Source organism: Hemicordylus capensis, chromosome 2, assembly GCF_027244095.1.
Source record: "Hemicordylus capensis ecotype Gifberg chromosome 2, rHemCap1.1.pri, whole genome shotgun sequence".
Classification (NCBI taxonomy): domain Eukaryota; kingdom Metazoa; phylum Chordata; class Lepidosauria; order Squamata; family Cordylidae; genus Hemicordylus; species Hemicordylus capensis.
Window position 1 is genome coordinate 20117205 of NC_069658.1, and position 26611 is coordinate 20143815.

General features: G+C 41.7%; 1 protein-coding gene across 9 annotated transcripts in view; it reads left to right on the forward strand.

The window, feature by feature from the left end:
- Window positions 1-26611, forward strand: part of WDR7 (WD repeat domain 7) — a 316220-nt gene that overhangs the window by 111046 nt on the left and 178563 nt on the right. For all 9 annotated transcript variants that reach the window (XM_053295511.1, XM_053295512.1, XM_053295510.1 and 6 more), the window contains one exon: window positions 13025-13135. In XM_053295511.1, the coding sequence (XP_053151486.1) occupies window positions 13025-13135 (111 nt within the window). The remainder of the gene's footprint in view (window positions 1-13024; window positions 13136-26611) is intronic.

Genomic DNA, 26611 nt, shown 5'->3' on the forward strand with positions numbered 1-26611 from the left:
TTGTTTTCCAGAAATAGACTGTCTAATCTATGCAGTAAGTTTACAGAGTTAGTGGCTTAGAAATGGCTAGCAGCCTCGGAGAGAGGAATAACCCCAGAAAGGTTTGTGGATTTCCATCACAGAGACCCCAAGGGGTTGATTTCTGTCTCCCTGAATCTTCTCCAAAGTGCTGTACTTAGTCTTATTTTCTGACTCGAGTGAAGGTTGTGATCTGTAAACTTTTAGTCATGGATATACTAAGGAATTTGGAGCCTGTGTGCTATGATAGATGTGCCATCGCTTAATAATGAATTGCAGACTGAAGAAAAACATCTATTCTTTATTTGGAACTTTGAAATAAGAATAGGATGAATATTTATATACCACTTTTCAACAGAAGTTTCCAAAGCAGTTTACAGCGATAGAAATAAATAAATCCCAAACTAGTGTCGTCAGCTTGTTGTCTGATGCACCTCCCCCCAAAAAAGGTGGGGGGGAAGGTGTGTACAGTTAGTTAACTCCTGTTAGTGTGAGTCAGTTAACTCCTGTTAACTGAACGAAGAGGCACCTTTCAAAGTGGTGGTTCTCTTTCATTTAGCAAGAGGGAAGCAACTGGCCCTATCCAAACCCAGAAAAGCATCCCTTCAGTGGCTGTGGGTGTCTACTTGTTACTTTTTAGATTGTGAGCCTTTGGGGACAGAGAATCATCTTATTTATTTATTATATATTTTCCCATGTAAACGGCTTTGCAAACTTTTTTGAAAAGAGGTATATTATTATTATTGTTATTAGCACAGTCAGAAAGGTGTTATTGACTGGTTTGTTTTATCCCGACATCGAGTCCTTCCCAAGGACCTGGGATGGCTGAATTTTATTATCAAAGTTGTTGCTGTCATTATTATAGATATTGTCATAGAATATAAGCTGTTCCCAGTAAAGTTGCTTTTTGTAATTGGCTGATGGTGATTCCTGTGGCCCCTATGGTGTTGAGGTGCTCTGCAAGGTCTTTTGGAATTGTACCTAGGACGCCAATTTCTACTGGGATTATTTTGGTCGTCTTCTGGTCTTCTTTGGTCGTCGTCATTATTAATATTATTTCTTGTTTACACAGTCAGACAGGTGTTGTTGTTGTTATAATATCAATACTGTCAAAACATTGTCAATTGATAATGATTTTTGTCCCTGGCTCCTTTGGAGAATGGAGTGTTCTGAGCATTACAATCTGGATGCCACTCTGTATTTACTGTCTATATTTGATCATCTTTGTATGAACAGTTCTTACTTACTGCACAAATGTATTCAGTCTACTCAGCTGTGTTGGGGAGGTATGGTGAAATGTTTTGATCACATGCAGGCGCTCAAAAGAAGAGTTCTTTTTATTACAGCTGCACATTGGTCTACGTAATGTTGATTTTTCAGTCTGAAATGCCATTCTGAAAGGGTTTCTTTGCTGTATGTATCTATTGTCCCAGGTTCTTCTCCACCCCCCCACCCCCCACCCCCACACATACGTACGTACCTTCTTGGACCAACGTAACATCTTTTCTTAAAATGTGAAAATGATTGTTTTCGAGACTATAACACTCAATGTACTTGAAATCTTTGAGCACTTGATTTGTCCAGCAGGCAGTAGAAATTCTGGTATATTTTTATATGTCTGATGCTGCTGAAGATAGGGGAAAAATGGCTACTGTGTCTTTAATGGAAAGCAAAAGGTTATCTTTCTGTGGCCTTTGTGTATATGTGCTGATGTGGATGTAGGCAGCCAGACAGGCAATGTGTGCAAAGAGACTAGGGAACCGACTGTGGATCGATAGAAATAGTGTGAAGTGAATTAATGTGAGGCAGGCAGTCTGTCTGTCATAGGGTTTGCAGAGAATGTGGGGCAGCAGTGGTCAGTCACTGCAGAAATCTGTTTCCAATAAATTTTAAACCTTCTGTCTGGAAATAAACTATAGGTAGTCTTGCTCTTTCCATATTGTTAAATGCTTATTTATTCAGATAGTATTTGTACCAAATTGTTTCCACTAATGTCATGCACGAACAACAACAAAATCCCTCGAAGGATGCTTTGATATGAAATACAAATGAGTTGTCTTAATAATTTGAACCTTTCAAATGATCCTGTAAATCCATACTAGCACTCCAAAAGAAAATACAATAAATTCCTTATAACAAGTATGATTCTGTCCCTATGTATCAATATCTGTTTCTTTCAAATTAAGGCTGCAATCCTGCGCACAGCTACATGCGCACAAGTAGTATTGACTTGAAGGACGTGTAATGGTTTTTGGGATTGCAGCCTTTGATTGTGCATCATTATGAAACTCTCTGTAAAACACAGAGTATTTGGTGTCCTGTTTTGAAAATCTCTGAATGTTTTTAGTTGAATCTTTGGCCACCAGCTCAGATAGCTGAAAGAAATTTACTTAACTGCTGGTAAAGTAGAAAGAGCTTTCAAAATATGCGTGTCTAAGAAGAACTGAATTTTAGTTCTTAATCAGGGGATTAAGTTCAATTCAGATACGTAAGCCCTAAAAATCGGTCAAGAAAAATGAAGGCGCTCTAGCATAAAGCGGTTGGATGCAAAGAACGTGAATCAGCCCATGCAGGGTGGGGGGATTCTTACTTGGTCCTACATCTGGAATGGCCAGCCTTCACCCAGAGGTTTTGAGATTCACCAGCAGTTCTCTGTACAAAGCTACTCAGAGTTGCTTCCTGGGAGCTAGAAATGCGTATTCGTCTCCTCCTGAGTCCCAGGGTAGCCTCACCATCTTGGCTGGCTTCTGTAAATAGCTCTGGGTCCCTTTCCGCCTTTACTTTAGATTGTTCCCTGTTTGCTGTCTGCTTTGATCCTGCCTTGAGTACCACATTCCTTAGTCCACTTAATGCCTTGTACTCTTGTCCAGCGTGCTTCTTGCTTCCCCAACTCCACCTGTGCTCTAAACCTGAACAAATCTTTTTGTTCTGGTTATTTGTGATTGATTATTATGAAACCCCTTTCCAATTCTTTTGTTGGTTTACTCTGCTTTTCCTAAGACAGAGGTTCCCACCCTTGGGTCCCCAGATGTGGTTGGGCTGCAACTCCCATCATGCCCAGACACAAAGATCAAGACCTAGGAGTTGTAGTTCTGGGGACCCATGATGATTGGGAACCCTGGTCCTTGATGAAATTGTTATGTCTTGCCTCATCTAATCCTTATTTAAGAACATAAGAACAGCCCTGATGGATCAGGCCCAAGGCCTATCTAGTCCAGCATCCCATTTCACACAGTGGCCCACAAGATGCCCTTGAGAAGCCCACAGGCAAGAGGTGAGGGCATGCCCTTTCTTCTGCTGTTGCTCCTCTGCTACTGCTATTTAGAGATATCTTGCCTCTGAGGCTGGAGGTGGTTTAGGCTCTCTATCTCCTCTAAACATTCTGACAGCTATCCGCACTGCAGTCCTAGGTAACCTATCTGCTTTCGCTCAAAGAGCTTACAGTCCTGGTCAACAACTAGCTTTTCTGGAAGGGTCACTTTGAGAAGTGAGTGAGGAGCAAAGGGGCCAGCATCTCAACCACCCACCACTTAAAGTGCTAGCCAGCAAGGGCTTATTTTTGACGACCAATATCCCTTTCACCACATCTCTTTTACCTCTAGATGGGCAACAGGGGGTCTAGTTGGCATATTTCAGAGGTCTAAATTAGGGCAGATTTGACACATCATTTTTTGTTGTGCATGTGCATATTTTCCTTAGAGCTAGCAGCTCAGGAACTCTATAAACTGTATTGGTACCATGGTGCATAGGGGATGGGATTTAATCTGTTGCCTTTATGTTGCTTTCCAGCTGAACATTATGCCCCTCCCCAGACACTATTGCAGCAAATGACAATTTCACTGGCGAGTAGTTACTAGGGAGGCTTTTTGACTGAAAAATAGACATGGGCAAAGGCTTAAAGCCCCCTCTACTTGCACTGCAGTGCCAGTCTGGATCGGGGGTCCCTCCATGACTGCTTTTTGAAAGGGAAAATCACATTGCAGGAGACAATATGTTTAGTGTCTCATCAAATTTGGCCTTCGTGCACAGGGGCATCCAGCTGCTGGACCCTAGCATAAGGAAACTTACTGATTCAATGAGAATTGCAGTGGTTCCCACAATACTGCAGCCCTTCTGACATCAGCTACAGCCAGATACTCAGGGAAGTAGTTGTAATTGAACTGATGCCCCTGCAGTAGGAGGGATGCCACCAGCATGACATTTTGCGCTCCGCTCTTCACTGTTGATCTTGTATGAATTTATTTATTGATCATATTTCTATACCACCTGATATAGAAATCTCCAGGCAGTGTACAATTTAAAGCATAAGTACAGTATCAAACAGTTTAAAATTGATAAAAAAGATAAAAACAAGATAAAACTAAATTTCAGTTAAAAGCCTTGGAAAACAAGTATGTCTTGAGGTTTTTCCTAAAAGCAAACAGAGAAGATGCTCTTATTTCAGCAGGGAGTATATTCTAGAACCCTGGGGCAGCCAGAGAGAAGGCCCACTCCCAAGTTGCCACCAAACGAGCTGGTGGCAACCGTAACCAGACCTGAATAGAGAGAGAGTCTGCATGTGTGGGGAGTGTGTGATATTATTTGCACAGGAATGAGAGAGGGTTTCCCGATAATGTTTTGGTTTTCACCATGTCTCCTTCAACAGCAAAGAGAGCAGGAGAAGGTGTCAGAGGCCCAGAGGCTACCTTGTCTCAGGGCCCTCTTCAACCTTGCTATGCTCCTGCAGATTCTGTTGTGGCCCTGTGCTGTGCTGTTGTTGTTTTGTTAGTTTCTGCCTGGTCACATGGCTCCCTAGAGCTCTCACGGTGATGCTACAGCTGACCAAACTTTTTAAAAAGCCAAACCTGTTTATAATATAACCATGCACCAGGAAACATCCAACAGCTAGATAAAAACAGTATGAAAATAACCGCAGTTTTCAGCACCTGTTAAGATGAGTTCAGCAGAATCAGGCCATTCTCCCAAATGCCTGCTAGAAATGAAGAAAAAATAGAGTTGCCCTAATGCATTTTTCTGGGGAGGGGTCATCCTGATCAAGAGGGCCCTGCTGCGTATCCTGACCAATGCAGCTCCAATTGAAGAAGAGAGGTGGAACAAGACCTAATTCGCGGATAGGCTCATGTTTCCGCCTAGCCTACATCATATCGTGCATGGGAAAGAACTGACTCAAGGTGGAAAGAATGAAGGGAAACTGTTAGTTCAAAGCATACAACAGTTGGAATGGAATAAAGTGCAAACTGCATGTTGTGTAAAATGCACAATTAAGAGAGATGGTTAAGTCAGGCAACACCTCTTTGCTTCGTTTTAAGTCAATCAAAAAGCAGCTTTGGGGCCCCTGATCCAGAAATGCTGTTATCCTGAGCCATTTTCCTGCTAGAAATCCTCCCCTGCTTTCTTACTAGCAAATAGCCACTTTGGCATCAAATAGCTTCTGGGGAAAGTAGCGCAAGGGGGATGGTCTGACTTAGACAGAGTCAGACATTGGTTCAGCTAGCTCAGTATTGTCTACACTTGACTAATAGCAGCTTCTCCAAGATTTCGAGCAGGAATCTTTTCCAGCCCTAGGGATTGAACTTGGGATCTTCTGCATGCAAAGCCGATGCTATGTTTCTGAGCTGTGGACGCATCCATAGGGACTGGGGGAAAGGGCTACCTCCATGCACTGTGGTTCCAATTTGGAAGAGAGCCCCTTGGGGTTTCTCTTAGATGTGAAATAATAATAATAATAATAATAATAATAATTAGTAGTAGTAGTAATATAATAATAAAAGTTAAATTGTGTCTTTAAAGACATACCCTATGTAACATAATGTTGCTACCAGATTTCTCCCATATGCTACTCTTTATATTGCAGTTACTATATTTTAGGAAGGAAATCATTCCCTATTTTTGTGTGTAAAATATATTTGCTTGTTGGAATTGCTCTTGACCAGTTAACTAGAAAGCACTAGAGAACAGGGAGGTCAGGCTTGGTAATGCATGCTTTTGTTCATTGACTTTATTTCAAAAAAGAAGCCATATTTCACAGTCTGTCTCCATCTGATTTATTTCTGTTTTTCACATTCTCTCTCTTTTTTGTCTTTGGTTGCTCCTGTGGTGTTCCTTTTTTTTATTCTTATTATTTATGGGGTTTTTCCCTCCATGGAGGTTCAGGTGAAATAAATATACTCCAGCTTTTGAACGTTAAATGTAAGGTGATATAAGCAATTATTTCTACAAAAGCTGCCAATGTGCACTTGCACTCTAGATAGATAGATAGATACATACATACATACTGTGTGTGTATGACTTTGATTATTTGCAACACCCAGATTGCTATAAGTAAGTCAACATTCTTTAATCATTTTATTCCACTTATAGCGGGCCAGTCTCCTTCTCCCTCTTCTACCTTACAAAGTGGTTGAACAACATTCTTGTTTCAACATGAAACTGCTGGGAGAGATCATCCAGAGGTTTGGTGCTGGGGGTTATCGATATGCTGATGACACCAAGATCTATTTCACTATGCCAACCTCCTCAGGAAATGGTATATCTTCCCTAAATACCTCCCTGGAGGCAGTAATGGGCTGGATGAGGGATAACAAACTGAAGTTGAATCCATATAAGACGGAGGTACTGACTTTGGGGGGACAGGACCCAAGAGATGGTTTAGATCTGCCTGTTCTGGATGGGGTTACACTCCCCCTGAAATATTAGGTATGTAGCTTGGGAGTACTCCTGGACCCAACGCTCTCCCTGGTTTCTCAGGTTGAGGTGGTGGCCAGGCACGCTTTTTATCAGCTACCTCCATTTCTCAAGGCGAACGACCTTAAAACAGTGGTACATATGCTGGTAACCTCCAGGCTTGACTACTGTAATGTGCTCTACGTGGGGTTGCCTTTGTACATATTATGGAAACTACAATTGGTAAAGACTGAAGCAGCCAGATTGGTCTCTGGGACAACACGTAGGGACCACACAACACCAGTTTTGAAAGAACTGCACTAGCTGCCAACATGTTTCCAGGTGAAATACAAAGTGCGGTTTTTTTCCTATAAAGCCCTTAATGTCTTAGGTCCAGGTTATTTAAGAGAGCACCTCCTTTGTCATAAACCCTGCCACCTTCTACAATCTTCTGGAGAGATCCGGTTCGGGATGCCACTGGCTCGTTTGGTGGCAACCTGTGACCAGGCTTTCTCTGTGGCTGGCCCAGGGCTTTGGAATATGCTCCCTACTGAAATAAGAGCATCTCCTCTCTTCGTTTTCAGGTAGAACCTCAGGACTCTCCTGTTTTCACAGGCTTTCCATTAGAATTAATTTTAATAATTTAAAAACTTATTCTAATATTTATTTTATTGTATTTTTATTATGTATTTTAATTTGTAACTTTTAAATTTTTTAACTTTTGTACACGGCCTAGATATGTACATATCAGGCGGTATAGAAATATGTTAGATACATAAATAAATAATAAATACTGTGGTCAATGGACTCAAAAGCCACTGAGAGATCCAAAAGGATCTCAGTTGTGAGTTACACAAATCCAGAAAATAAGTCTTTATACTGCATGAGGAGCTCCTAACCTTGGCTTCCCAGATATTGCTGGACTACAACTCCCATCATCCTCAGTCACAATGGCCTTCAACTTTATCTGTCCCCCTCAGTGACTGCTGCTGGTGTCTGTTGTGTGTGTCTTTAGATTGCGAGCCCTTTTGGGACATGGAACAGTTTTGTCATTCCTTCCTTGTAAAACATTAATATTGTGTGTGTAAACACACACAATATATACACAAACACATATTAAAACTATATAAATAGAGTTTATACACATGTGAGCACACGTTATATAAATACAGGAGTACCTCTGTATTCGCGGGGGTTCCATTCACTGCTACTGCTGATATGGAAACCAGAAATGCGGAGGCATTTGGGCAATGGGATTGCAGGGGTTAGGTTCCCAGAGGACAGGGAAATGTTCAAAATAGAAGAAAACGGCTCTAAAAATGTGTGAAGAAGTGGCCTGCCATGACCTGCAGGTCCCCAGCAGCACAGCAATGCCCCCAATAGCAGGAAATTGGCTGAAAATTGCAGTTTTTTAGTCCCCCCCCCTGAACTATTTTGAGGCTCCTGATCCCAAAATGGAGGCCGGATATTACCCCTTAGTTGCCAGCTTTTTCTGTGTATACAGAGGTCATGTGCCATGCCCCCACCACAGATACGCAAAACCGTGGATATGGAGCCCGTGAATATGGAGGTTCATCTGTATTCTAAATTGGAGAACTACAATTCCCGTAATTCTCAACTGTTGTGGCTGAATTTGTTATTTTTTATTTATTCAATTTCTATACCGTCATTCCAAAAATGGCTCAGGGCGGTTTACACAGAGAAATAAGAAATAAATAAGATGGCGCCCTGTTCCCAAAGGGCTCACAATCTAAAACGTAAGAAAGACACCAGCAACAGTCACTGGAGGTACTGTGCTGGGGATGGATAGGGCCAGTTACTCTCCCCCTCCTAAATAAAGAGAATCACCACGTTAAAAGGTGCCTCTTTGCCAAGTTAGCAGGGGTAACTTGGATGAATTCACATCCTTGGGTCATCGGAGGACCCAAGGTTGGGAACTTATGTGCTATACAACCAAGAATTAGAAAGTATAAACCTGGTGACCAAAAGGGAAAGTTTTGCAGTACTCCTGAAAGAGGCTCTTCCAAAAGAAGCAAGTTGCAAGGTGTTGGGGATCACCACAGTATTTCTGTCTGCTGCCCTTGCAATCTGACCTTGGTGCACCAGATAGATCCCCTGTATAGGGGAGGATGAAGCAGTCTTTTAAAAAGTACACAAAGCTCAATTAAGGCCCCATCATGCGGATGAATTTCTCCTGTTATTGGGTTAGATGCTTTTACTAGAATGACCATTCAGCTTGCAGAGGCTACTATCTTTAGGAGCTTCAGTGAGACTCGGGCAAAGGAAAGGGAAAACAGAGTTCAGCATCACATTCAAGTGTTTGCTTAGAAGAAGGTAATGTGAAATACTTCAGTCTTCTGGGCACTGAAATCACATGCATAGAAGGGAATTCAAGAAACTTTGTGATGGCCGTGCTTTCTCCAGGGATGTTTTGTATTTTACAGGGCAAAATGTGCAGAGGCACACTTAGCCATGGACCATGGGGATTTGGTCTGTGGCCACTTGTCTTCTGGGGGGGCTCCCCAGAGCTCCATCGCTGCCCCACACCTGCCGGGCAAGTCAAATCTTTTTAACAAACTTTAAAAGAAAGCACTTCTGTATGGCAGAGATGGGGGCTGGCAGCGGGTGTGCGGGCACTCTGGGGAGGGAGGTGGTGGCAAGAGCTCCTTCTCTGAGCGCCTGCCCCACCTGACTCGAGCTCAATGAATCACTTAGTTTCACTTCACTGCATGTGCTCTTTCTTTAGTCCCTCTAAAAAAGGGGGAGGAGTCAAGATGGCTCCCTGGTAACAACTTGGGCAGAGAGCGCCATGACTGATTTTTATTCGCCTCCCATTCTTATGTTATTGTGTGTGGAACTTTAATTTTAATCCTATCGATATCTGGAGTTAGATAATTAACTTTAAGTCTGCCTGCTGTCGAAATTGGTATAGCATGTAGGCCCTTTTGCGTGTGTGTGTGTGTGTGTGTGTGTGTGTGTGTGTGTGTGTGAGAGAGAGAGAGAGAGAGAGAGAGAGAGAGAGAGAGAGTGTGGCAAAGGATTTAAAGGAACACGTGGGTCCAGAGAAAAAGAAAAAGCGTAAGCACACCTCCGGCGGGGCTTCACTCAGTGAGAGGTTAAAGCTGTAGGCAGTTTTGTTTTTTGTTTTTGTTACGGCATGGTGTCCGGATTTTGGAGCATTCCAGATTTTGGATGTCCGGATGAGGGATACTCAACCTGTAGTAGATACCACAAAGTGCAATGAAACTGCAATCTCATTGTCAATACAGAAACAAATACTTTGCTTATTAATTTTTCTCTGTGGTGTGTTTCTAATATGTTTGTCTGTTGAATTTGTGTACCGCCCCAAACTTTCATCTCTGGGCAGTTAACAACAACATAAAACAAGTTAAAATATACACAAAAATCTTAAAACAATTTAGACAATCTAAAAGTAAAAACAGATTAAAAATTAAAAATTTAAAAAGCTGAAAAGGCTTGGCTGAAGAGGTGGGTTTTCAAGTGCTTTTTAAGAATTGTCAGAGATGGGGAGGATCGTATTTCAGTAGGGAGCGCATTCCACAGTCTCAGGGCAGCAACCGAGAAAGCCTGTCCCCGTGTGGCCACCAGCCTTGCTGGCAGTAACTGGAAACGGATCTCTCCAGATGACCTCAATGGGCGGTGGAGGTCATAATGAAGAAGATGTTCTCTTAAATGCCCAGGGTACAGATGGTTGCTGCCATCTGTACCAGCTGGAGTTTCCGGACTACATACAAAGGCAGCCCCACATAAAGCGCATTGCAGAAGTCAAGTCTGTAGGTTACCAACATATGTACCACTGTCTTGAGTTCGTTCATCTCAAGAAACAGATGCAACTGGTGTATCAGCTGAAGCTGATAGAAAGCCCTGCTGGCCACTGCCTCAACCTGGGATACCAGAGACAGGTGTGGATCCAGAAGCACTCCTAGACTGCGTACTTGTTCCTTTTGGGGAAGTGTGACCCCATTTAGAACAGGCAGGTCAAAATATTCTATGGAGTTCTGACCCCACACATTAAGTATCTCTGTCTTATCTGGATTCAGTCTCAGTTTGTTCTCCCTCATCCAGCCCATTACTGCTTCCAGGCAGGCATTTAGAGAGGTTATGCCATCTCCTGATGATGTTGACATAGAGAAGTAGATCTGGGTGTCATCAGCATACTGATAACACCCCGCACCAAATCCATAAGAACATAAGAACAGCCCTGCTAGATCAGGCCCAAGCATCCTGTTTCACACAGTGGTCCACCAGATGCCACTGGAAGCCACAGGCAGGAGTTGAGGGCATGCCCTCTCTCCTGCTGTTACTCCCCTGCAACTGGTACTCAGAGGCATCCTACCTTTGAGGCTGGAGGTGGCCTATAGTCCTCCGACTGGTAGCCGTTGATAGACCTCTCCTGCATGAAGTTATCCAAACCCTTCTTAACGCCATCCAGGTTGTTGGCTGTCACCAAATCTTGTGGCAGAGAATTCCACAAGTGGATTATGCATTGTGTGAAAAAGTACTTCTGTTTGTTGGTCCTAGATTTCCCGGCAATCAATTTCATGGGATGACCCCTGGTTCTATTGTTATGGGAGAGGGAGAAGAATGTATCTCTATCCATTTTCTCCACACCATGCATGATTTTATAGACTTCTATTATTTCTCCTGGCAGCCGTCTTTTTTCTAAACTAAATAGCCTCAGGTGTTGTAGTCTTGCCTCATTAGAAAGGTGCTCTAGCCCCCTGATCATCTTGGTTGCCCTCTTCTGCACCTTTTCCAGTTCAACACTCTTCTTTTTTAGATGTGGTGACCAGAATTGTACGCAGTATTCCAAGTGTGGTCGCACCATAGTTTTGTATAAGGGCATTATAATATTAGCAGTTTTATTTTCAATCCCCTTCCTAATGATCCCTAGCATGGAATTTGCCCTTTTCACAGCTGCCGCACATTGAGTTGACACTTTCAATGAGCTGTCCACCACAACCCTAGGATCCCTCTCCTGGTCAGCCACCAACAGCTCAGATCCCATCAGCGTATACTTGAAGTTGGGGTTTTTCATCCCAATGTGCATCACTTTACACATGCCAACATTGAACCGCATTTGCCACTTTGTCGCCCACTCCCCCAGTTTGGAGAGATCCTTTTGGAGCTCCTCACAATCTGTTTTGGATTTCACTACCCAAAAGAGTTTGGTATCATCTGCAAATTTGGCCACCTCGCTACTTACCCCTGCTTCTAGATCATTTATGAATAAATTAAAAAGCACCAGTCCCAGTACAGATCCCTGGGGGACCCCACTTCTTGATCTCTCCCCCTTGATGATCTCTCCCAGAGGTGTCATGTAGACATTAAAGAGCATTGGAGACGGTATGGAGCCCTGAGGGATGCCACACACAAGCTCAGATAACACTTCACAATACTTGAAATAACACCTCACAGTACTTGAAAGTAGGGATGTGCACGAAAGGTTGTTTGGCACGGCGGGGGTAGGGCTTTAAGGGTGGGGGAGAGTGTACTCACACACACCCCGCCTCATTTCCCCCGCCGGCGCTCTCAGAATTAGAAGCCCCTCGGGACGGCAGCGTTCCTCCCTGCCGTCCTGTTGCCCCCGTCGGCCGGAAGTGGCCAGAAGTCCCGTTCGCGCGTGTGCCCGTCGTGCGCGCGTGCCCGTACGTGCGCGCACATGACGGGCGCACGCGCGAACGGGACTTCTGGCCACTTCCGGCCGACGGGGGCAACGGGACGGCAGGGAGGAACACTGCCGTCCTGAGGGGCTTCTAATTCCGAGAGCGCCGGTGGGGGAAATGCGGCAGGGGGGGTGAGTACACTCTCCCCCGCCCTTAAAGCCCTACCCCTGCCGGCGCCGAAACACCGAATCGCCCCCACCACCCAAAACGTTTCGGCGGCCTTTTCAATGCCCGCCGAAATGTTTCGGGCTCAAGCCTACTTGAAAGAAGTTCTAGGCAACTGGACACAATAGGCCAGGAGCGGTCAGTTATTTTTATCTATTTATTAAATGTAGTGATCTGTATCCAGACAGTGAAAACATCACATGCACAAATGAGATGGTGAGAGCACGTCACTGGATTTCAAGGGACATTTAGCTTGGTTTGCCATTGATCCCCTCTTTGGTTGAAGTATTCTAAAGAGATCAAAGCCAGCTTGAAGAAACTCTTCTCTGTCATGATATGATCTTCAGCAGGTCTCTGGAAGTGCAAACCCAATTCCTTTATGAATTTGAGATGAGTTTGTTGTTGAGGTTGGTTATTTAATGTGATTGGTATTTTCTTTAGTTTTAAGCAAGACAAACATGGATTTACATATGTGGTTTGACTTGTTTCAGCTGGAGTGACCACAGAAGCCATTCAGTCTGCTATTGCTAATCCAGAACAACAGGGACCTGAAACCAAAGTTCAAGAAGAGGAGCATGATCTGGTGGATGATGACATCTCAGGTAAGCTTTGCTATATAAACCGTTCTAAACCAGGGCTCCTACAAGGTGCACTGTTTTTCTACAAGGTGCTTGCAAGGCAGAGAATTATTGGGTTATGTTTCAATAAAACTCTACAGGTATGCCAAATAAAGTCACATTGCAGAATTTCAGGAATAAATGTTCTGGATGTATTTCTAAGTGAAATATTATTGCAGATATTCAGTTCTGTGTTATGTCACTACATGCTGAATTTATAGTTAGCGTCTCCTGAGACATGACATATATAGTCTTGCAGATTTCTAGAAAAATTATTAAGTCTTGTGCTTTGAGATTTGCATTCAGTTTTGTTCACTGTTTGGTGTAATGCAGGTTAGCATGGACGCTTGCCCACTCCCTCTTTACGGTCCTTCCATGGCGCCTCTGCTATAAATGGCCCCACAGATAATTGCACCTAGTCTTTCTGTCAGAGTAAACATTGAAAATATTTGTGTGAGTAGAGGAAAAGTCAGTTTGCTTCCTTTTTAAAAACATGATCACAGTATTGAAAAAATTATTCCCCAAAGAGCAGCTTACTGCAAAATGAATGAACGAATGTCCTACCATCATTGTATATGACAGTTTGAGAGAATAATGAAAGGATGACCTAAGTCCCTGCCCTGAAGCGCTTGCAATCTACATGTCAACAGTAGGAGAGAAGAAAGAGAGATCAGGGTAACAAGGGCTGAATGTAAGCAAACACAGACATATCTGTGCATATAGCATAGTAAGATGATGGAATGCAGCAGTGGTAGAATATATTTACCTCTTCATATTGCTTCCTGGTGTAAACATATTCCCCGTAAGCAGAAAGCTGGCAAAGCTTTCTTAAAAACAATCAGCAAAGGCTGATCTTAAAAACCCTTCTCCCTGATGTGGTGCTTTGTTTTAACTTGCAGAGTGTTTCTTTACAGTGAGGGGGCATACTCCTGAAGTGCAAGTTCCAGTTGTACCATTTCTTTCTGCTGCTTGTGTAGTCTAGGGATGTACACAGAACGGGATTTGTGTTCCAAGCTTGGAACAGAACTCAAATGCCCGGAACGTTCCATTGGAATAACCAGTTGTGCCGGTTGGTCCGACGGAATGAGCTCAGAATGTTTCGAGTGTTCCGAGCACCATTTTGGAGGCATGTATTTCCCTTGCTGACTGGTTTTGGCATTGGTTTCTGTGCCAAAATCAGCCAGCAAGGGGAAAACACGCCTCCGAAATGATGCTCAGAACACTCAAAACGTTCCAACTTGGAGTGAGGTTATTCCGTTCCAAGCTCAAAACAGGCTCTTCCAACAGGTCCATTTCGAGTTGTAATGTTTCAAGCTCAAAATGTTCTGAACATCTCTAGTGTAGACCCAGGTACAGTTATGTGTACTTAGATGGGCTGTGGCCAAAAGGAACTATGGGTTTTGGAGAGAGATGTTGTATACTGCAATCTCTATGCAGGACTACATTCAAACATCTTAATCAAACTTGATTTGTTGCCATCAACTAATGTGTATGGTGTATCACGTGAAATGAAAGAGTGCTTTGTTAAATTTCTCACAATTTAAATAACAAAGAGCCTTTCTTAGCGTACTGGCAAAGCAAGTAGCGAGCTCCCGCATATAGACTGTGCAAGCTTCCTTTTGGAGTCTGCCACTTGATTGAGCTCCGTATAGATTTCTGTGCAGGTCTTAAAAGAAAACTATATTTATTCCTATTGACTAGGAGCCTATATAAATTACAATATGAAAAATCTGATAGGCATACAAGGAGTGAAACCAGTATCAAGAGCCATAAATTCTATATTGGTGGCGATTGTAGGAAAGTGAGATTTAGCTAGTAGCTGGAGCATTTATGCTACGAAACAGCATGGGGCAGTAAATCCATTTGGGCGCTTGATAATCTCTCACATGTTGTGAACTCTTAGTGTCTCCTGTTCATTAGACACACTGTTGCTGTACAATTAATTTTTGCCATTGCTGTTCTAGCTTTATGTTTTGGGGCTTGATGGCTTTTAATACCTTATGCCCTTGTTGCTATGAGGTAGGATATAAATTTATATAACAAATGTATAAAATAATAAATTGGTAGCGTTTTATGATCCATATAGAATTATCACCATATGCTGCTTGCCTTGGCTGACAGCTATTTATTTCTGCTGATGTTTAACTGCATTGTTTTTTGTTGATACAAAGTGACAAAAATTGAAACTCTGAGGCCCATTACCATAGTACTATCTATGCTTATAGGTTCAAGACATTACCAGTAAGCGATTATTCTAATTTTATTTATATTGTGCGTACAGGGCATTCTGTTGCCCCTACTGAAAGTAATGTGTAAGGCACATCAATGGTTTCTCATTGCACTTGAACGTGTAATGGTAGAGCTTACCCGAGCAATTAAGAGTGTCATATGTAGGGGGGTTCTGAAATTTACATCCCCAGATGTTGGATATCGGCTCGTAACAACCCCCCACTAAGGTGGTCTTTGGCCATTGTGCCCAGAGGATGATGGAAGTTATATTAAACATGATGAAGGGGAGGGGGAAACTTGATACAGAGCTGCGTTTTTTTCTTGTTTGGCAATACCTCCACATTTATTGCAACACTTGGTTTTATCAGTAGAGAACAGCAGTCCACTTTATAGAATTTAGAGCAAATATCTTAATAACAATTTTCCATTTTTGCCAAGAGTCCAAACTAAAATTTGATGTATTTTGCTGCTAATATTCTTCCCAAGCAATATTTGCTTCCTATCTCTTACAGCTTTTAAAATGGCAGTCAAGACGCATTTGTTCACCCAGGCTTTTAATTAGATATTGTTTTTATTGTGTTTGTTGTAATTGTTTTAACTTTTTAAATTTTAATTGTTGAGGTGTATTGATCTTTTTATTGGTTGTTTTTATTGTCTTGTGGACCACCCAGAGAACTTGTGTTATGGGCGGTATAGAAATATGCTAAATAAATAAATATTTCTCAGAACTGCAAATTTTAATCAATTTAACCAATAGATTACTCAGTGGGGTTAGAATTATGGGCACATCTTGTTTTGCTTTTTGAGGCCATTTTGGTTTGTGTTCCTGAAAAGGGCAGTAAAAAGCAGAAAAAATCATTCTCAATATTTTCTAACAATGAATGGTCGTTTTTGGTTAGGTTATAAGTTTGCTCGTACTTGCTTGAGGGTCTCAGAAAGGTGTTGGTAATATGCAGATCTGCTTTTTAACTGATTTGTTTAAATTTAATCAGTTAAAAGGCAAATGATCCATTTAAAAAGCTTTTAATTGCATGCTAGACTTAAACATATCGGTTTTTCTGTAAAGTTGCTGTTGTAGAGACAAAAGAAAGTCAACTGTGTATAGTCAAATGGCAATCCATTGACTACGTTAACATGGATATGGAAAGTATATCCTTCTAGTTGTAGGTGGACAACTGGGAAACTTGAATGAGGAAATATTAAGTTGTGACTGTGACAAGTGAAATCTCACCTTGTCATCTTAAAATATGATGCAGCTTCTTTCTATATCTGTATTTTAAATGCTAATATATATTGATTGGCATCATAATGCGGTCCTAAGGGATTACTTTGAACCCAACCTGTGTGTCACCAAAACTTCTTATGTATGCCTTAAAAAACAAAAACAGATTAGTTCCACTTGAGTCCTTTGGAAGATTAACTCTCTGTTTGAAGTACGCTTCTGCATTTTCCATATTCTTCCATATTGCTGCCAATTTTATGTACTCTGTTGAAGAGTTAGTGTTAAAGTTACATATTTCAAAACTATATGTTTGCATTATATCTGTCCGAAATGAATTTCACAACTTGGTTACCCTCAACTCCTGATGCCCATTCTGGACAGTAGCTTAGTTAATAGCACAAATGAATCATTTTTAGCAAGAATATTTTTATCTGGAACATTACGATTGGAGAAAAACACTAAACATGATTACTCCAGCCAAACAGTAGTCAGCTCAACAAATTCTGTCACGCTTTTGAATCTAGGAGAGAGAAACTTGAATAGAAAATCGATAGGTAAAAATTGTCAACTATATGTTTAAATGTTCAGTTGCAGGAACAAATCATACCTAGGCTAAGGCATTAATTGAATCTTCAACTGTTTTTTTTTTTCTAGATGCATGTTGATTCTTAAAGGTTAATAGGAAAGTTCTGAACAACCTTTTTTATTTGTAAATATGAATCTTTTAAGTGGATGCAGTTGCTGTATGGGTTAATTCTGCCGTCAGTGTCTATTCTTTAGTTTTAGCTGTTCTTTGGTCAGCCCAGCTGACCACATAATAGGAGCATAGGTCAAATGTCAGTGACATTGTCAAAAGCAGAGAATATGATACTATATCACGACTTCTTGTTGATAGATTTAACTGCTTTCAAGTAAAAGCAATATGGTCATATGTGGAATTTAATGCTGTTCTTTCAACATTGTGCATGCTGTTTCCAAATCTTCTTACAGTTTGGATGCTAATGACCTATGACACCCTCCTGGAAATGTGAAGAATTTGTAGAAATGTTGAAGCATGGGGTCTCTCCAAATCTTGATCACATTTTAGAAGTTTGGGGAAATCGTACATTTATATGCTTAAAAACTGCAGGAAACTGAGTTATCCTGAGATCTCCTTTATGGCCCCAGTGCAGCTACATGTATGGGGACTGTATATATTGGCTGTAATTGCAGAATCTTCTAGAGCTCTAAAGGGGACACAAGACCCTCCTCCCTTCCTGAGTAATGGGTCAACATTTTGCACACATGCTACATAAACAAAGAGAGCACTTTCAGTGTGCCATTGTGCACTACCTCTGTGCCACTGCAAACATTTCCCAGATGCCATTTATATATCCGTGTTGGTCAGAATAATTGCCATCCTTTCAGTTGGGCTAAATTATGAGTAGCTCTACTGAATGACGTTTACAACGGGCCATGTAAGAATCCAGTTAATTCTTTCTCACTTTTAATGTATAGAGGGAAAGCAGTGGAATAGATCATACTTGGGATCCCTTCCCTTTACCCATTTTTTATTATATCTGATTATATTCTCATAGTTAGTTCACTCCTGTAAGGTTTCCATACTGGCACTGAAGTGCAACTACTCGCATTTTTTCCTCTGACATTAGCAAATGAGGCATTTTGACAGAAGGTAAAGTGTGCCGTCGAGTCGATGTCGACTCCTGATGACCACAGAGCCCTGTGGTTGTCTTTGGTAGAATACAGGAGGGGTTTACCATTGCCATCTCCCGCGCAGTATTTGATGATGCCTTTCAGCATCTTCTTATATTGCTGCTGCCCGATATAGGTGTTTCCCATGGTCTGGGAAAGATACCAGCGGGGATTCGAACCGGCAACCTCTGGATTGCTAGGCAAGTCATTTCCCCACTGCACCAGTTAAGTAACTATATTTGGATGGATCCTTTCCTTTTCTAGCAATGTATCCTTTCTTTTGATCTAAAGACTTAGATTGGTGAAAGTGAGCATAAAGACCACAGTGAGGCCATGCAGGCAAGGGCCTTTTGAGGGTAGGGCCATAGCTCAGGGGTAGAGCACACGCTTTTTATGGAAGAAGGTCCTGGGTTCAATCTGGCTGGGAAAGAGATGGACCAATGAACTATCTCAGTATAAGGCAGTTTCATCTGCTGATATGAACTACAGTTTCACTTGTCAGACATTAAACTCTGCATGTGTGTAGACAGCAGAAAGAGCAGTGGACTGCTTTTGGATGTCCTGTGACATTCACTTTGCCACTTGGCATTGCTTCAGCTGGCTTACAATCATTCTGGTCAGCAATATGAAAAGTACTTTAAAGCATTCTTCAAAGGGTCTGTTGTTCTGTCCGAAAGCAGAAACCTAATGTGAAGATCTGCTTTACCGTGCTTTGTATTCTGACCTGTTAGCACAGGAATCCATAGGGATTTTTGTGGTGTGTCTGCAAAGGGTGTGTGTGTGCACAAAGTGTGCGTATATTGCTGTTCCACATTAGTCCAGCCATGAGACACTCATTCCGGTGCCATACCGAACATGTGGAGGGAGAGGAGATGCATAAATGCATTTTGAAATCATTACTTATGGTAGTCAATTGTTCCATTTAGAGTAATTGGCCCCAGTAAGTACCATCACTTTACTCTCTTCACCTCATACATGTATTATCAGTGTGTCTTTTAATCTGTTAAGGTATTTGGTAGACTTGGGGAAAGTGCATTGTCACTATAAGTTCAGGAATGTAAATATAGTACATATGAATCATTTTTGAATGTATATAATGCTGAAAAAATATCCATTTCCAGTGTTCAGGGATATAGTTGAAGGAGGATTTAGTGTGAGACTGAGTATTGATTTGGGCTTGTTGCTAGTTTCTGAGGTTCTCTCCTAATAAAGCATCTGTATATATCCCTTCTGGCTGGCAGAGTTGAGGTAATTTTGCACCATATCGAAGGGTGAACCAAGTCTAGAATGCAAAAATAGAAGCTGCTATGAAAATACATGGTGCTCCTACATGCTTAGTTTAAAAACTAGTTTGCTCTTCCTATGTCTGCGGTAGAAAGACTTTCAATAACTTTGTATCTGCAGTAGTCTCACCTTCTGTCTGGACCACACCATAGTGCAGAAGCTTAATCATAGAATGTTAAAGTTGGAAGGAACCTTGGAGGTCTCCTTGTTCAACCCCCTGCTCAGTGTAGGAATCTGCTATAGCAACCCTAACAAATGGTTGTCCAGCCTCTGGTTGAAAACTTCCAGTGAAGGAGAGCCCACCATTTTTGGCGCCATTTTTCTGGGTTGACCTGGTCCATCAATAAGGGTTGGTGGGTAGACCAGCCCTCTGCACTGGATGTAGTGTGTTAGCCTGCCTCGGAGGACTGGTCTATCCTCCAAGGCAGGCAGTCCTCTGAGGTAGGCATAAGAACATAAGAGCAGCCCTGCCGGATCAGGCCCCCAAAGCCCATCTAGTCCAGCATCCTGTTTCACACAGCAGCCCACCAGATGCTACTGGGAGCCTGCAGGCAGGAGTTGAGGGCATGGCCCTCTCTCCTGGTGTTACTCCCCTACAACTGGTATTCAGAGGCATCCTACCTTTGAGGCTGGAGGTGACCTTTAGTCCTCCGACTATTAGCTGTTGATACTCCTCTCCTACATGAAGTTATCCAAGCCCCTCTTAAAGCCATCCACGCTGTTGGCTGTCACCACATCTTGTGGCAGAGAATTCTACAAGTTGATTGTGCATTGTGTGAAAAAGTACTTCTGTTGGTTGGTCCTAAATTTCCTGGCAATCAATTTCTTGGGATGACCCCTGGTTCTAGTGTTATGTGTGTGAGAGAGAAATTTCTCTGTATTCACTTTCTCCACACCAGACAGGTGTGCCGAGTCTGGAGCAGAGGCCTGGTCTACCTGCTGGCCCAATTGTTAGATAAGATCTCCCTGGAAAAATGGTGCTTGAATCACCTGAATCAATTTGGGTCAAATCAGGGGTGATTCTCCCCAACTTTGAATCGGGCCCTTTATTTTGAGGGTGATTAGATTTGAGGTTGACTACCACCCCCACCCTATTTGACCCAAATTGATTCAAGTTTGAATTTCATTGTATATTCCTGTATTGTTGAGCCACAGCTATTGGTACCCAAAAAAGAGATTTTTTGCTGTTGATTTTTCCTTTGTTTTGAAGTTTTGCATTTGGGGGAAAATTGAACTTTCTAACAATTTTTTGGCAAATAGTTAAAAAATAAACTGGAGTGAGCAACTTGCTCTGCACCAGTGGTCAGACTGGAAATGTGTTGTGAGATGCACTCTGAAATTTTATCTAGATAGTATTTCCAAATTTCTGTGGATGGATGGTGACCTAAATTAGAGGTGCTGCCTGAAAGATATTGTGAAGATGCTAAAAACAACTTGCCCCCTGCCCCAGCAGTCCTCTTTGAAATTCCATTACCTGCAGGAAGCACTCATGCAGTTCCTACATGCTGGGCTGGAAAGGGCCTGGTTCAGCAGTCAGTAAATGGTGCCAAGTCATCAATTGCCCAGTCCTATCCACCTGCCATGTCTTCAGGCTCAGTGGTTGGCTGAGCATCATAAAGGCCAACTTTGCGATGAGTTAGTAAAAGTTGGTAAAGGCAGAGCATCGTAAAGGAGAGCTGGTCTGGTGGGAGCAAACATGACTTGTCCCCTTAGCTAAGCAGGGTATACCCTGGTTGCATTTGAATGGGACACTTGATGTGTGAGCACTGTAAGATATTCCCCTCAAGGGATGGAGCCGCTCTGGGAAGAGCATCTAGATTCCACGTTTCCTCCCTGGCTTCTCCAAGATAGGGCTGAGAGAGATTCCTGCCTGGAACCTTGGTGAAGCTGCTGCCAGTCTGTGAAGACAATACTGAACTAGATGGACCAATGGTCTGACTCAGTATATGGCAGCTTCCTATGTCCCTATGTAAGGCCTCTGGTAGGTGGTTGCCTTTGTCTTGAGGAAAGAGTGTGACAGAGAAGGCTAGGATTCTTCTTACATTCAAGAGCTAAAGGCAGTTTTTAGGCTTCTGAAGGAGCCATTGCATTTCAGCAGGTACATGGCAACAAGAACTTGTTTGCCGAAATATGCCTTTAAGATTAACTGTAGACTAAGGAATTGAGAAGACATTTTTTGTAGTAACCTGACCTATTGAATAAGCCAAGTTATGGCTTCCCATTAATGGGAGATCCCTCAAAGAGTACCCATTCAGAATAAACAAGTTTGGATTGGTTTTAAGCAGGCATTATCTGAAATGATTTTATTTATTTTATTTATTGTTGAATTTCTATACCGCCTTTCATTAAAAACAACCCCAAGGTGTTTTACAAAAGTTAAAAACATACAATAAAACTGACAATTAAAATATTAAGCTAAAAATATAAAACAAATCTAATTTAAAAACTATAAAATACAAGCATAAAAACGATAAATGAGTAAAAACACATAGAAGCAGCAGTAGAAACAGCCATGTAAAAGCCTGGGTAAAAAGCCAAGATTTAAGAAGCTTTCTAAAAACTGTGATTGGCAGTCTTAAGATTAAAAATGAAACCCGGCTGCTCTTGGCTTTATACCCATGGCTGATAGTTGGGATAAAGAGCAAGATGCAGCCTCTCCTGACTGATTCCGTATTCCTTCAGCGGCACAATCCACTGCGCTGCCAGAGCATATTGGTGAGATGGCCTTGGGGACTCTTCTTCAGTAGCTCTCCAGTCCCTTTCATGGTCAGCATGCTGCAACCTTTCAATTGAACCAAATGCACTCTTTCACTTTCCTCTTGCTTTCTCTGTAGTTTTGCAGTTTCATATCTTACATTCTTCCCCCTTCAGCTGTCATTGCTGTCTATGAATATTTCTGAAAATTAAGTCCTCTCACATAAGTCATCAGGCTTCTGCTTTTCACAGACCTATATTTTGATATGTTTCTAATCTACTGTTTCCAAAGTTTGTTTCAGGAACAGAGGCGTGTATTAAGTACCATGAGACCAGTGCACATCTCATGTAGAAATGTCTATAGAAGCCATAAAAAAAGTCATCTTTCCTGTCTCTTTCTCTTTACTGCTGAAAATGTTGTACACATTCCTTGATTCCTTTACTTTTAAGACAAGTAAACTTTTAAAAACAGATGTTTAGCCTATCAAAGGGGTTCTCCAAGGTGAGTCCCCAGATGTTTCTCATCTCTCATCATCTTCAGCCATTGGCCATTGTGACTGGGGATGATGGGAGTTGTAGTCTAACAACATCTGAGGACCTAAAGTTGGGAACCCCTGCCCTATGGATTGTTGAGGTTTTTTTTTGTTTTTGAAAGCTGAACTTTATTTCACTATCTATCTATCTATCTATCTATCTATCTATCTATCTATCTATCTATCAAACTCCCAGACCAAATCACGAAAGATAGTAACATGCCGTTTCCACAGGTAGGTTCCAGACCTCACCCACACTATGAGAAAAACCAAAATCCCTGGAAAAATTCATTAGAATTCATTAACAGAAAAAGCAGGGAAATGCTTCCTGTAGAAAAATATGAGAAATGATGCCTTTTGACAAACTTTGACAATTTCCTTGGGTACTTTGAGAGACAGAAAGTCTGGTCTTGAACAGAATGATAAAGAAATAAGCTATATTATTTCAGTGCACTGCTTTTCAATCCGTGTCTGATTTCCACAAAACTTGCAGAAGAAATCGAAATACATGAAGATTTTTGTACTAGATATCTTGATTTGTCAATCTCATGCAGTCTTGTAGAATTTGTCTTTTTAAGGGTTCCTGACAGCAATACTATTACATCCTCAAAACAGAACATCTCTTCTGGTCATCAGCTAGCAGGGAGTGAAGGAAGAGTGCATGGTCACTTTGTCATACAGGAGGAATGCTAGCAAACTGCAAGCCCTTTTACTAGTATAGAACAAACATGCAGATTTTCAAGCCATATGCTAAATTACTAGCAAAGAGAGCAGTTCTGTCCTGGGGGAGGAGAAGGGTAACCTTTTCATTATTCGCTTCCCTCTTGTGGCATTTGGTGTGCACAAACAGTGGCATAGCATCTGCTTAACATGTAGCTGAACTGGAAATGGCCCTTGGTATGATTTTCATGATAGATTTCTCTCTCGCACATGGACATATACTTCGCTGTATTTTGAGCTGTCTGCATGCTGTATTTGAAGCACATATCATAAAATAAAAATACTGTGACTGAAACTGGCAGCCATATGTCAAGTTCTGCCCCATCTAGTAAAACGTGTCTGTGTTCCAATACCATGATGTTGTTGTCATTTTCTCATTTTCTGTACCTGACACTGTTGGTTGGCAGGGTAAGAATACAATGATGTGACATCAGCGCGCACACACACATTTTATATTTTTACTTGTATATTGTTTGTGACCTGCTCTGGGAGTAGAAATATTAAAGAGAGGGTGTGTGTGTGTGTAAAAAATAACTGTTAGAAAGGGGGGAGACTTGACAGAGGGCTTAATTTTTAACAGCTGCTGAGTGTGTGTCACATGTAGTTCTGCACCAAAGATTAGACCAGTTGAGCAGTGTCTTTGTATTGCGCTAGTGCCCGTTAGTGGGTTAAACAAAAATTCTTCAGTTTTCCAAAGCACTTCATAAGGTCTGGAAAAGGTGAGCCAAGTTTCAAGCTCAACAAGAAGGCAGTAAATTATGTGCACACATTAACATCCAGTTGTACATCCTTGAAAATCTCCTGTACTGTAAAGCTTGGCCATCTTTAAAATTGTGCTTAGAAGGCTCTTCCCATAATTTCTGTGGCTTTTCATAAGATGTTATCTGTCTCTTGAAACTTAGACCAGTCCACGTAAATCACTTTGCTCCATTCATGTAAAATGGGCCCAAGTTGGCTGCTTTATGGTCCTCAAGGGTCAGAGTTCACTGCTGCTGTCAGAAACCACAGGCTTTTTTCTTTCATCAGCATTACTGTTGTATCTGACAGCTTGCATTGCAGAATAAAGGGAGTTGCCAAGATGGAAAATTCAGTGATATTGTCTTTATTAATTTACACACTTTTGCTGCTTAAGAGAATGGCTTAATTTCACTTTTTAAAAACACTGCCTTACTCATAATATTTGTAAATGGCAAGGACTTTTGGAATTTTGTATATGTGTGTGTAACAAAAAGTTCTAGTTACAGTGCAAGAGAACAGAGAATTGTCTGTGTTTAAAGATCAAAACTGTATAGCAGAATGTTATTAAGTATGTCGTTTGAATTAAATACTTCAAAGTGAATGGGTAAATAAAGCTTATTTCTATCGCCCCTACTATGCATAATTCAGTTTGTAAACCCTCAGCATGGATCACAAGCATTGGTTACGATTGCAGTAAATACGCTTGTCAGTTTTCTTTAGGGGTAGGGAGCAAAGAGTATGAAGCTCTCCTGGGTTGCTAAAATCCTGAAAGCATCAGAATAGTGTACTTGAAAGAGTCAGCAAATCAGAAGGCAAAAGATGGCGAGCTCCACACTTGCTGTGCCCCCCCCCCACAAATCTTGTGTTCTATTTATTTTAGCATATTTATAGACTGCCACAAACTCACGTGTCTGGGTGGTTAAAAAAACGAAAACAATTTAAAACAATTCCAGATTCTGTAAATCTAATTAAAAACCTGGATGAACAAATGTATCTTTAAGATGCTTTTTACAAGCTGTCAAAGATGGAGAGGCTCTTATTACTGCAGGGAGTGCATTACAAAGCCTCAGGAGAAGGCCCGTCCGCAAGTAGCCCCCAGACAAGTTGGTGGCAATTGCAGATCGTTCTCCCCAGGTGATCTCAATAAGTGGCAGGGTTCATAATTGAGAAGACGTTACCTTATATACCCTGGGCCTGAGCTTTTCCAGTTTCTAAAACTGTAATTGCATGTTTCGCGCAATATGGGAATGGCACCCAAACTGGCAATTCCATGCTGAGTCTCCCCATCTCCCGTTAAACATGTCAGAATGCTTACCTAGTGTTGAGATGCCATCACATTATATGTTTCCCCACCTCTGCCAGCAACGCCTATTATGTGGAGTGGGGCTGGAGAAGCACAAATTGTGATAACATAATCTTATCTATTTATTATTTCTCTGTGTAAACCACCCTGAGACATTTTTGGAAGCGCGGTATAGAAATCGAATTAATAATAATGATGATGATGATGATGCTGATTGACATAATGATTTTAGAAAATTGCAAGAGAAGAAAAACCAATCTAAGTGTTGCATGGATTGACTACAAGAAAGCCTTTGATTCATTGCATCAAGTCAAATCAACCATCTGCTGTACATGGACGATCTGAAGTTGTATGGAAAGTCCCAGTCAGAAATTGAATCACTGCTAAACACTGTCCATATATTCAGTAGCGATATAGCAATGGAGTTTGGACTAGACAAGTGTGCTGCATTAAGAATGAACAGAGGGAAAATAAGAAAAACAGAAGGAATAGAAGTGCCCAATGGAAGCCACATCAAGAACCTGGAAGAGAAAGAACATTACAAATACTTGGGCATTCTCCGGGCTAATAACATCGCACACACTGAAGTTAAAAGAAAAATTGGAAGTGAATACATCAGGAGAGTTAGAAAAATCCTAAAGTCTAAACTACAATGGCGGGAACACCATACACGCCATAAACACCTGGGCTATACCTGTTATCAGATACACTGCAGGAATAATAGACTGGACCGAGGCAGAGATAGAGACGCTAGATCGTAAGACCAGGAAAATCATGACCATCAATCATGCTCTGCACTCCCGCAGTGATGTAGATAGGCTATACCTCCCTCGCAGCTCAGGTGGAAGAGGAATGCTGCAAGTCCATCAAGCAGTAGAGGAGGAGAAAAGAGGCCTTGAAGAATATATCAAGGACAGTGAAGAAGATGCACTTCAAATGGCCAGTTATGCGAAACTATTCAACACGAATGAAACAAAGCAGGCCTACAAGAAAGAACAAGTCAAGAACTGAGCAGAAAAATGGAAAAATAAGCCCCCTGCATGGTC